General features: G+C 39.6%; 1 protein-coding gene across 1 annotated transcript; it reads right to left on the bottom strand.

Annotated features, from left to right (window-relative positions):
- Positions 1 to 9927: 9927 nt before the first annotated feature.
- On the bottom strand, positions 9928 to 12578 carry LOC100688200 (ferritin heavy chain-like). Its single transcript, XM_038581722.1, has 2 exons — positions 12520 to 12578; positions 9928 to 10778 (listed from the first exon to the last, which is right to left on the bottom strand). The coding sequence occupies exons 1-2, from the start codon at positions 12576 to 12578 to the stop codon at positions 10052 to 10054; spliced, it is 786 nt and encodes a 261-aa protein (XP_038437650.1). The 3' UTR covers positions 9928 to 10051.
- Between the last annotated feature and the right edge of the window lie 318 nt (positions 12579 to 12896).

The raw sequence follows: 12896 nt of genomic DNA, 5'->3' as shown, positions 1-12896 counted from the left end.
CCATGAATATGCATCTACAAGAAAATAAAAATTCCTGTGTTTCTACTCTTACCCAAAGACAAATGTGAATACCTCAGGATGAATTTTTTAATTTATTTTTTCATTTAATATAAAAATAGAATGTGAACATTTTTTCATGTCTAAATCCTCTTCTGCAGCATCTTTTTCTAAGAGTTGTGTAGCATTCTACCCTATTACTGGTTCATAAAAATGTACTAATTATTGGTCATTTAAATCTACTTCTTTGGGGTAGCCCGGGGGGCTCAGCAGTTTAGAGTCACCTTCGGTCCAGGGCGTGATCCTGAAGACCTGGGATGGAGTCCTGCGTCGGGCTCCCTGCATGGAGCCTGCTTCTTCCTCTGCCTGTGTCTCTGCCTCTCTCTCTCTCTCTCTCTGTCTCTCATGAATAAATAAATAAAATCTTTAAAAAATAATAAATCTACTTCTTTGTTCTTAAAAAAAAATGCTGTCATGAGTCTACTAGAAGCATATTCATTATATACGTTCATGACTATTTTTCATGACAGAATCAAAGAAGTGGAATCTCTGAACCAAAACATTTGCACATTTTAAGGCTTCTACTGTGTATTCTCAAATTATATCTAGAATCTACCATTTTTTATCCTATTTTCTTTTTTTAAGATTTAATTTAATTTATTTATTTATTAGAGAAAGTGTATGTACACACAGGCACAAGGAGAGACAAAAGTAGAGCGAGAGGGACAAGCAGACTCTCCACTGAGTGGGGAGCTTGATGTGCGGCTCAATCTCAGAACCCTGAGATTATGACCTGAGCCAAAAACAAGAGTTGGATGTTTTCCATACTGAGCCACTCAGGCTCCCCTCTCATTTTTTATTATCTTAACATTATATGAGATATCTATCTTTCCCATATGCTGATAACATTTTAAAAATAACAGTCATCTTTACAAGCCAATTTTCTTACCTCACTGGTACTTCAATTTTCATTTATTTAAATAGATATATCCAATATCTATATTATTGATATATTATGCTTGTACTGGGATTTTTTCCCTCAATTCTTACCCTATTAGAGTTTCTTGAGCTTGTTATCAACTGAATCTTGTGTTCCTCAAGTCTAGAGTAGCGTGTCTCTTACAATATCCAGAGCAGAGTTTGTACCTAGTAATGTTTGTTGATTAAATGATGGTGACATCAGAAAAAATTAGGCCAGAAACTTAAAGACAGTGAGCAGAGGTCACCCATAATTAGGAATTGGTTATATGCTCACACACAAATATACAATGGAATAATTCACACATAAATAACAGTAATAATTCATTCTTTCAAAAGTATAATAGAAGAACTCTTTGGGACTAACAGATAAAAGATCATTCTAGAGGATCCCTGGGTGGCGCAGCGGTTTAGCGCCTGTCTTTGGCCCAGGGCGCAATCCTGGAGACCTGGGATCGAATCCCACATCGGGCTCCCGGTGCATGGAGCCTGCTTCTCCCTCTGCCTGTGTCTCTGCCTCTCTCTCTCTCTCTCTCTCTCTATCATAAATAAATAAAAATAAAAATAAAAGATCATTCTAATGTAGTTAAAATCCTTAACAGTATAATTTTTAAATGTAGTTTTACTAATTTATGAATATACCCCCACAACTTGAAGCAGGAGCTTCTAAATTCCTTTCTAAGCCTATTTATGGGCCTGCTGCAATGAACAGATGAGATGCATATATAATTAGAGCTTTCCCTTGCATATATTAAATTCATTGCTAAAACCTCAAAAAGTGTATTCTCTTAAGTAATACAGTTAATTCTGTTGATTATTGAAATGCTGATAAAAAAAAAAAAATGGTAGGGATGCCTGAGTGGCTCAGCAGTTAAAGCATCTGCCTTTGGCTCAGGGCATGATCCAGGATCCTGGGATCGAGTTCAGCATCGGGCTCCCTGCATGGAGCCTGCTTCTCCCTCTGCCTCTGTCTCTGCCTCTGTCTCTCATGAATAAATAAATAATTTAAACAAAACAAAAATATGGTAATCATATATAATATAATAAAAGCCTCAGTTAGATGAAGGAATTTAATGCAAACCAGCAGAATACAAGGCATAACTGTGCAGAGTGAGTTGGTGTATAACTGTGTGTGTGTGTCTCTCCATGATACCACAACCCAGCTGAAGGAAAGAAAAAGTTCACTGTTCTGACGAACTTCCAGAGGGTGAACTTCCTTGATGATGAGGCAGTGTCAACGTTTGATGTTACCTCTACGAGAACACAGTTCAACTTCCCAAGCTCCTTTTGTTTTGTCAGTTCTTCCTTTAGGTTCAGCCAGCAGAGGAGAAAGAGAATGAGAAAGGTTAATATGGTGTCTCTCCCAATTGGATGGGGGCTCCCAAATATGGGGCCACCCGGCTAGGTGGAAGCTGGTAGCAGGGGCAAAGGATTTACCCAAGGCAGAACAAAGGAGTTAGAAGTTTATTGGAGGCCAGACAGCAGAAGAGAGGCTGTTTGCCACAAGGCAATGAGTGTATTTAAAGTGGGAAGGTCTTCACCTTCCTGATGTGGGACTCAATTCCTGAACCCCGGGATCACACCCTGGGCCAAAGGCAGACACTTATCCGCGGAGCCACCCACTCTTCCCTAAGGGTTTATTTTAGAAGAAAACTAACAAAACTATAATTGGAAAGCCAAAGTGAAATATCCATAAATAGAACATAACTAGAAAAACTAAAAAAAAGAAAAACTAATGTACTAAAAACAAAACAATGTTATAAATTCTATGCCTCTGAGCTGAGGTTGGCTCTTTCTTTGATGAAAAGGAAGAATAGAGGGACGCCTGGGTAGCTCAGTGGTTGAGCCTCTGCCTTGGGATGGGGCCTCACATCAGGCTCTCCATAGGGAGCCTGCTTCTCCTTCTGCCTGTGTCTCTGCCTCTCTCTGTGTCTCTAATGAATAAATAAATCTTTTTTAAAAAGGAGAGAGAGAAAAGGAAGAGTAGAGAGCTAGAAAGAGACACAGTATTTATTTTGTCAATATCAAAAAACTATTCTTTTCCATTTTACAATTATGAATTCTATTTGTTCTTATTTTAATATTGTCAAAAATGTTCTTGTTTTCCTAGCCTCTCATTAATATATCATTTTTAAACTTTTGGTGCAGTTTTAATTCAAAATTTCAGTGAAGTTCAAAGTTACTTTTTAAAAATCCAGTATTCTTTCAATAACAAACTTTTCTATATGATAATGACAGATAAATTTGGAAGCATTCCTGTCACCTCACATTTTATCTTTTGCAGTGCTTTCTTCTTTTTTATTCCTTTCTTGATTTGTTTGAATGGTTTTCTTTTTTTTAAATTTCATTTCTATTAAGGGATTGGAAGTTACACAGACAGTTCCTGCTCTTTCATTAATATGCAAATTTACATTTTAAGCAATACCTATAGTCAATTATAGCAACATCTAAAAAGTTCTAATTTTAGCACTAACTAGCATTGATCTTTGTATGGTTTTAGGTTTTATTTACTTTGATTTTTACTCTAACCCTTCATCCCAGTCTTTAAATGTTGCCATCAAGAATTTTAGAACCATATTTTTAACTGTTTTTATTAAAATTTGTGTATTGATGTGCTGCTCTTGTATATCACATCTTCTATTATATTCATTTAAAATATTTTGTTATGTGTTCTCATGTAATTATTTCAGAAAGGTTCTGTGGGTGATAACTTTTGGAGCTTTTGCAGGTCAGAATGTTCATTTTGATCTCACATGTAAATTCTAGTTTGGACAGGGGTGCCTGGCTGGCTCAGTCAGTAGAGCATGTGACCCTTGATCTGAAGGTTATGGACTCAAGCCTCACATTGGATATAGAGATTACTTTCAATAAATAAACAAACAAATGAACAAATTCTAGTTGGACAGGTACATATTTGTGTTTTCAGAATAATTCATACTCAGCAGTTGGAAAGTATTGCTGGAGTATTTTCCAACAACCGCCAAGCAATTCTCCAGTTCTCAGTGGATACCAGCTGGGTGTCCTACAAACAACTCAATTCTGACACTACCTGGAGATAGCATTAGATCCCACAAGTTAAGGACTCGGTCCTACAAAACTGACCTCATGTCAGATGCCAATCACAAGTTCAGGCTGATAGACTAGTTATAAATGGAGGTTCCCATAAGCCTGTCCTCGATTCTGTTAATTTGCTAGAGGAGCTCACCAAACTCAGAGAAACATTTACTTATGTTTATCAGTTTATTATAAAGGATATTGATAAATAGCCAGATGAAGAGGTACATAGGTGAAGTCCAGAGGGCTCTCATGGGCTGGATCTTCTGTCCCCAAAGAACTGGGATGCAACACCCTCCCAGCATTTGGATGCCTTCACCAACCTGGAAGCTCATCACATCTCAATGTCCAAGATTTGTATAGAGCTCAATTTGCAGCACCATTCTTCTGCTTTCCAGCCTTCTAATCACTTGGTCTTTCCAGTGACCAGCCCCACCCTAAGTCACCTCATTAACATAAGCTCTGGTATGCTTAAAAGGGCTAGACATGAATAACAAAAGATGCTCCTATCTCTTAGGAAATTATAGGAGTTTTAGGAGCTTTGTGCTATGAACCAGGGATAAAGACCAAATATAGTTCTCATTATACCACAGTATTGATCTATTGACTTCTGTTACCCAGTTTTTAGTATTACATGGTACTAAAGTATTGCTCAGCTCTTGGAGGCATTTTCACACCTTGGGACACAATCCCAGGGAATGTCATGATGCCCTGAGAGTTTGCAATGTATCGCTTCCTGTTTGAATAGTAGTTTTTCTTTTAGGTAGCTTTCAGCAATTTCTCTGAGTCCTAAGAGTCCTGAAATTTCACAAGTAATTGTCTAAGGCAAAGATTTTTATGATGTTAACATTTGAAAAAAAAAAAAAAACATTTGAGCACTTTTATAAATCTCAACATTTGTGGCTTTGGGCATTATGGAAAGTTTCCTTCAGTTGCATATTTGATTATTTGTTCCTTTCAGATTCCCTTATTCTGTCTTTCTGGAACTTTTATTTGATAGACAAAATATATACTAACTACTCTTTCACGCTTCTAATTTTATTTTCTCAGGGCACCTCTCTCTTTGCCTTTTGCTCTTCAATTGTGGAGAGTTCTGTGACTTTATCTCCCAAATCAAACATGTAGTATTGATTGTCTATGTGATGAAGTTTTGGAATATAGTTGAGGTCCCGAGACAACGATCAAGAAAGAATTCTTGAGATGTCTTTGGTACAAAATGGTGATTTTATTAAAACAGGGGGACAGGATCCATGGGCAGGAAGAGCTCCTGCCCTGGGCCTATGAGGGAAGGATGATTATATACCCAGGTTTTGGGGGAAGTAAGCAAAAGGGAAATCCCAAAAGGATTTTCATATGCTAAGGAAGACCTACAAGATATTGGAGGCCGTGTCATTGTCAAGTTAAAGATTGCTTTTCCCCTCTAGCAAGGCATTAACATTAAGACAATTGGAAGCTTCCTGAAGAAGTCACACACATCCCACCCTGAGGGATATCACCTGTGGTTTGTCCTCAGCTAGCCTTGCTCCCTCATCACATGTATTAAATTTTATTAATTTTAATTTGGAAGAATTATGTTTTCCTTAGATTGCAATATTTTTGTTACAGGCTATAGTTTTGTGAATACAGTGTTCTCTTGTATGATATCCAGTCTGAAGAGAATTAGTTCATTTTTTAAATGTTCTCTTTTGGGGATCCCTGGGTGGTGCAGCGGTTTGGCGTCTGCCTTTGGCCCAGGGCGCGATCCTGGAGACTCGGGATCAAATCCCACATCGGGCTCCTGGTGCATGGAGCCTGCTTCTCCCTCTGCCTATGTCTCTGCCTCTCTCTCTCTCTCTCTCTCTCTGTGTGTGTGTGACTATAATAAATAAATAAAAATTTAAAAAAATAAAAATAAAAAAATAAATGTTCTCTTTTGGTGTTTTGAATCATCTGATGGACCTTTGGTTTTGTCAAATAACTGGTAATTTTTTTTTAAGATTTTATTTATTTATTTATTTATTTTTAATTAATTAAATTTTTTTTTTAGATTTTATTTATTTATTCATGAGAGACACAGAGAGAGAGAGGCAGAGACACAAGCAAAGGGAGGAAGGAGCCCCCATGTAGGGAGCCTGAAGTGGGACTCGGATCCTGGCACTCCAGGGTCATGCCCCTGGGCCAAAGGCAGGCCCTAAACCGGTGAACCACCCAGGCATCCTTATTTATTTAAGGGGGGGGGGGGGTGGTTATGGGGAGGGGCAAGGTGAGGGGAGAGAGAGAGAAGCCGATTCCCGCTTAGTAGAAAGCTTGGGACAGGGAGCTTGATCCCAAGACCCTAGGATCATGACCTGTGCTAAAGGCAGACACTTAACTGACTGAGCCACCCAGGCATCCTCCTGTTAAACTTTTTGACCAATGCACTAAGTTAATGAGTAAGTTGTTCTTATGAGTTGAATTGTGTCCTCCAAAAAGACATGTTGAAGCCCTATTCTCAATACCTGTGAATGTGACTTTATGTAGGAATAGTCTTTGCAGATATAATCAATTTAAGATGAAATCACTATAGCATAGGCCCTGATCCATGACTGTATCTTGATAAGAGGAAAATTTAGAGGCTCCTGGGTGGTTCCTTTGGTTAAGTACCTGGCTTTTGATTTTGGCTCAGGTCATGATCTCAGGGTCCTGAAATCAAGCCACATTGGACTCTGTGCTGGGCTTGGAGCCTGCTTAAGATTTTCTCTTCAACTCCTGCCCCTCCCCTCTTTTAAAAAAGAAAAGGAAATTTAAGTGCAAGCACACTGGAAGAATGACAGAATGTGACAACAGAGGCAGAGACTGAAGTGTTGCTGCTGCTGGAAGTCAAAGATGGCTTGTAAGCCACCAGAAGTTAGGAAGAGGCAAAGAAGGATTCTCCCCGATAGGCTTCAGAGGGAATATGGCCTAGCTGACAGGCTTGAGTTCAAAAGTGTAGCCTCCGAAACTGTGAGAGAATACACTCCTGTTTTCATGTATGTATGTATGTATGTATGTATGTATGTATGTATGATAGATAGATAGATAGATAGATAGATAGATAGATAGATGATAGATAGATAGATAGATAGATAATAGATAGATTGATAGATAGATTTATTATAAGGAATTGGCTCATTTAAGTCCTAAGAACTGCAGCTGGTAAGCTGTAGATCTGAGCGCCAATGTTCTAGTTCCAATGTGAATATCGACAGACTTGAGACCCAGGAAAAGCTGATGTCCCAGCTCAAAGCAGCCAGGCAAGAAGAAATCTCCCCTCAATTGAGGTAGTGTTAGCTCTTTTGTTCTATTCAGGCCTTCAACTGATTGGATGAGAGGGACAATCCGTTTTATTCAGTCCACTGATTCAAAAGTTAACCTCCAAAAACACCCTCCCAGACACATCCAGAGTAATGTTTGACTAAATATCTGGGCATTCCATGATCCAATAAAGTTGACACATTAAATTGACCATCACAAATCTGCCCTTGGTCAACTTGGCGCCCATACACAGCTCATTAAACCATACTTAATCCTCAAATAAAGATAATAATAAGGTCATAATTCCATCTAACATGACACAACTATCCCGTGTACAACCAAAAACATAGTAACCCTTTCTTAGAAGAAAAGGTTAAAACTTGGAGTGAGGTTTACTCTTCTCTTTAATATCCTTTAACTTAAATTCTGTGATGTAAAATTAATACATAAATAGTATAATATAAAGTTAATACATTTATGTGCCATGATAAGGGAAAAGGAGAAGAAAAAAAAAACAAAGAAATAGATATAGATATACAAACACACAAATGTATTTGTAGCAAAATAAAGAGGAAATACTCAGTGACAATTTACAGTCCTCATTGCTGTGATTGGTTATGTGGTCATTGCTGGTATTGATAACTATCTTCTTCCACTGTCCACTCTGTATTCTCTTTGCCTTCAGGAAGTACCTCAGCTGGTCATGTTACCTGGTTGAAGGACCCAAACCTTTCTTTCTTTTCTTTTTTTTTTTAAGATTTTATTTTTTATTCATGAGAGACAGAGAGAGAGAGAGAGGCAGAGACACAGGCAGAGGGAGAAGCAGGCTCCATGCAAGGAACCTGATGCAGAACTCAATCCCAGGACCCCAGGGTCACACCCCAGGCTCAACAGCTGAGCCACCCAGGCATCCCACAAACCAATATTTCTGATGGGTCTGGCCCTTAGTAGCCCTGCCTGAATTAAGTTATCAAAGTTTTCCATTGACCTTAGTCACAGGGCATGGCAATACTAAAAGATACCCTAAGGGATCTCTGTATTCCACACATTCCTTACCTCCACTGTGGAGGATAGTCCAGTTTCCTCTTGGTAATCAGGCTCAATTACCCCAGCCAGCACAGGAACTCTCTCCTTTGCCTGTTGATGCAGACACATAAGATGTCCAAAGTGGCTGAGCTGTGGTCTCAATTTCCAGTTCAATGGACATCATAGTTGTATCTCCTGGTGGATGCATTTCTCCCCTTGGAACTAAGACTTCTAGACCAGCAGGACACAGAGTCGTGAGAACAGGAAGCAAATATTTTACTAGTGGGTCACTGGGGGTAACAGTAAGTGATACCAATTCCATTTCCACTCCTTGGCTCCTTGCACTCCTTGTGGGGGAAACAGTGCCATATATTGGATACTGATTCAGGGTATATACAGCCTTCTGGAGAATGCTTTCCCAGCCCTGCAAGGTACTGACATCTATCACCCATTTACCCTGCTGATTACTCAGACACAACATCTCCTTCTCTGCATTTGTTCACTTTGAGTTTGCCATTTTCTTGGATCTGTTCTAAATTCTGAAGTGGTTTTCTTCAAAGAATTTGGGCTTTGTTTTTTCTCACTGTGTCACTTCTTAATCTAATACAATCTACTTTTCATTTTTCATACAATTAATCATCCAAAATAATCAGTCTTGCCATTATTCAGAGATTCCTCAACATGTCTTATCTATTCATGGAAATCTTTCTCATTTTATAATGCTTCTATGAATTTCTTCTCAAATTTTAGGGGATTTGAGACATAAAGGGAAGCAAACATATGTGTTTGGCCTATTATATCTATCCATTCTCTGGCTTTGCTGTTTAAATGTAACATATCATGACCAGAAACAAAGAATTTCTGATTAAAAATGGTGAATTAGTGGGGTGTCTGGCTGGCTCAGTACAGTATGCAACTCTTGATCTTGCAGTTGTGAGTTTAAGCCCCACATTGGGTGTAGAGCTTATATTGAAAAACTAAATAAAAATATATTTTTTTAAATCAAAAACCATTTATTTTTTTTAAAAACTCCTTTAAAAAAAAAAAAAAAAAAAAAACCTTGTCCAAAGTTTTTATTTAAAAAGGTGAATTGGGCAGCCCGGGTAGCTTAGCAGTTTAGCGCCGCCTTTGGCCCAGGGCCTGATCCTGGAGACCCGGGATCGAGTCCCACGTTGGGCTCCCTGCGAGGAGCCTGCTTCTCCCTGTGCCGGTGTCTCTGCCTCTCTATCTCTCTCTCTCTATGTCTCTCATAAATGAATAAATAAAATCTTTTTTAAAAAATTTAAAGAAAGAACATTTAAAAAAACCACAAGAGCAAATGAAATGAAAAAAGACACATAATATTATGATAAATTTTGCCAACTTTTTTTTTTTTTTTTTTTTTTTTTTTTTAGAGAAGGAGGGAGAGAGAGTAATGGGGACACAGAGAGAGGGAAAGAGAATCTTAGGCAAGCTCCACAGCCAGCACAGAGCTTGGTCTCACAACCCTGAGATCATGACCTGAGCCAAAATCAAGAGTCAGATGCTTAACCTGCTGAGCTACTCAGGTGCCCCATGCCAACTTTTATTTTTATTTTTTATTTTTGGAAGGGTACCAAATTACTTTATTTGAAGGAACGATACAAATGAAAGAAGTAGATGTTTCGGTATAACTTATAGAAAAGGTAAAGGTAACCCCAACATGCGTGCACTGCCTCGGTGACCAGGGAAGTCACCCTGTGGCTATGGGAAGACAGCCTAAGGCTTAGCTCTCACTATCACTGTTTCCCAGGGCGTGCTTGTCAAAGAGATACTCTGCCATGCCAGATTCGGGAGCCCCCATCTTGCGCAGGCTGGTTACATGGTCACCCAATTCTTTGATGGATTTCACCTGCTCGTTCAGGTAATGAGTCTCAATGAAGTCACACAAGTGGGGGTCATTTTTATCAGTGGCCAGTTTGTGCAGTTCCAGTGGTGACTGATTCACACTCTTTTCCAAGTGTAACGCACACTCCATTGAATTCAGCCCATTCTCCCAATCGTCACGGTCTGGTTTCTTAATATCCTGAAGGAAGGTTCTACCACCTCGTTGGTTCTGCAGCTTCATCAGTTTCTCAGCATGTTCCCTCTCCTCATGAGATTGGTGGAGAAAATATTCGGCCAAGTTCTTCAAAGCCACATCATCACGATCCAAGCGATAAGACACGGACAAGGAGACGCAGGACGCGTAGAGCTCCACGCTGGCCCGGCGGTGCTTCTGGCGCACCTGCGCGGGCGCGGCGTCCTGGCGGGGCGGGAGCGGCGAGAGCGCTGCGTGGAGGTGGAGGTGGCCAGGCCGGCTCCGGGCGGCGGCCCCGGAGGGCAAACGAGCGCCGGCCCCGGCCCCCCGCCCGTCCGAGCACTGTTGAAGCAGGAAACCGCGGCGACTCTGGCGGAGACTCCCCCAGCCAACGCTCAAAAGATAGAGGGCGGTTGGGTAGGGTGACAGGTGACTGCCGGGGGCGGAGGGAGTGCGCGAGTCGGTCACTCCACGGAACCCCTCAGGGGCTCAGTGTTTACAAGCTAAAATGGGGTTCTCAGCCTGCTGCAGGCCTACTTCCCCAGACCACACAACTAGGTAACTATTTCCCTACTCATGTTTCTCCACCCCTCATGAATCAAAGGGCCAGAAGGTTATTTTCCGGAAAATTTGAGTCCAAGAAACTCTAGATTCAGGAAATGTCAGTCAAATAGAGGGTAGTTGTGAGGCAAGGGGCTAACAGCATGGAAAAGAATTCTTACATACTGAGCTATAACTCCTGTATCAGTTTCCTCATGCTGCTGTAACAAAGTACCACAAACCACAAGTCAGTGGCTTAAATAACAGAAGTGTGTCGTCTCACAGCTCTGTAGGCTAAAAGTCCGAGATCAAAGTGTAGGCGGGATTGGTTCCCTTTCAGTGCTGTGGGGGAGAATCTGTTTGTCTCTCTCCTAGCTTCTGGGGGTTTGCTGGCAATCTGTGACATTCCTTGGCTTAGGCTGCATCACTCCAATCTCTGCCTTTATCTTTATGTGGCATTCTTCTGTGAGTGCATGTCTGTATTCAAATTTCCCCTTTTCACAAGGGACCATCATATTGAATTAGGGGCTCATCCTATTTCAGTATGACCTTATCTTAAAGAGCTACAACTACAGTGACCCTATTTCCAAATAAGGTCACATTCGGAGATACTGAGGTTTACACTTCAACATTTGAATTTGGGGGTACATAATTCAATCAATAAAGTTCCCTTACTTATCCTATTCTCAGAATTCCAATAATTGGATATTCTGAACGCATCTTTGTCACCCTTCTCCCTGTGTGTTTGAAAAAATTGAAACAACCTAGATAAAAAGTTTTAAAAAACCTGACATTTGTAGTTCTTCAAAGATTGCATTTTGCTTCAGTTTATTCTACCTGTTGTCAAGTCTCACCCACATGTACAGAGCTTCCAATCAGCTCCTTAGTTCTTAAATATGAAATGAGCATCCTGGAATCACTAGGTACCTAAGTAGTGTTTCCAATAAGGAAGAGACAAATGGAAACAGAAATATAAAGGCCTAAAGGAAACAGACATAATGCAGTATCAGAAGAAAGCTTTTTTAAAAATTATAATTAATAATCACAGAGAGATAAAATACTGCGATCATAAATTTATCTTTTTTTTTTTTTTTAAGTAAACTCGACCCCCAATATGGAGTTTAAACACATGACCCCAAGATCAGGAATCATATGCTCTACACACTGAACCCATTAGGATCCCCTGCAATCATAAATTTAAGATGGGATGCTTTGAAAAGAAAATGTTTCCAAAAAAAGAAAGTGGTCTTAGAAAGCAGGATAGAATAAATGAGAGTAGATTATCAAAGAAATAATATAATATGAAATGTACATAATAAAACATATGTGAAAATATATATACATGAGGAGTGCCTGTATGGCCCCATAGGTTATGCGTCTGCCTTCGGCTCAGGTCATGGTCCTGGGGTCCTGGGATGAAGCCCCTCATCAGGCTCCCTGCTCAGCTGGAGCTGAATAATCTGCTTCTTCCTCTCTTTCTGCCTCTCCCCCAGCTTGTGTGCTCATGCTCTCTCTCTCTCTCTCTCTCTCAAATAAATAAATGACATTTAAAGAGAAAAGAAAATATATATGTACACGAATTTTATGTGAAATTATATCTATATAATATTTATTTTCCTGGAAACCTTCCCAACCCTTTTTCCTCTTGCTCCACTCTCAACCTGTTTTTCTCTAGATCCAATACAGTAGTCATCCTGGGATGACTAGATCCAATACAGTAGTCATCCTGGGATGTCTCTTCGCTGCTTTTCTGACAGTAAATATTTACAATCTAAAAATAACATAAAACCACCTTATAAACTAAGAAACAATATTGAGAAAAGCTCTAGATTTATTAATATAGCAATAGACGACGAAAGACAGTAAAGCAATCTTCTTAGCCAAAATTTTGATTAATTGTGATGCAACAATGAAGTTATTTTTAGTCACACAACATATCAAGAAATAAATCTTCCATACAATCTTTCTTGAGAAGCTTTTTGATGATATGCTTAAGCCAAGCAATGGATTA

Source organism: Canis lupus, chromosome 31 (genome assembly GCF_011100685.1).
Source record: "Canis lupus familiaris isolate Mischka breed German Shepherd chromosome 31, alternate assembly UU_Cfam_GSD_1.0, whole genome shotgun sequence".
NCBI classification, from domain to species: Eukaryota; Metazoa; Chordata; class Mammalia; order Carnivora; family Canidae; genus Canis; species Canis lupus.
Note: the sequence above shows the minus strand (reverse complement) of the source record. Positions and strands in the feature narration are given on the sequence as shown.

Coding starts and splice junctions, on each gene's coding strand:
- LOC100688200 (XM_038581722.1), bottom strand. CDS start 12,578: ATGACTACTGTATTGGATCTAGAGAAAAACAGGTTGAGAGTGGAGCAA. Junction 10,779..12,519: donor GTGGAGCAAGAGGAAAAAGG/GTTGGGAAGGTT, acceptor CGCCCCCGGCAG/TCACCTGTCACCCTACCCAA.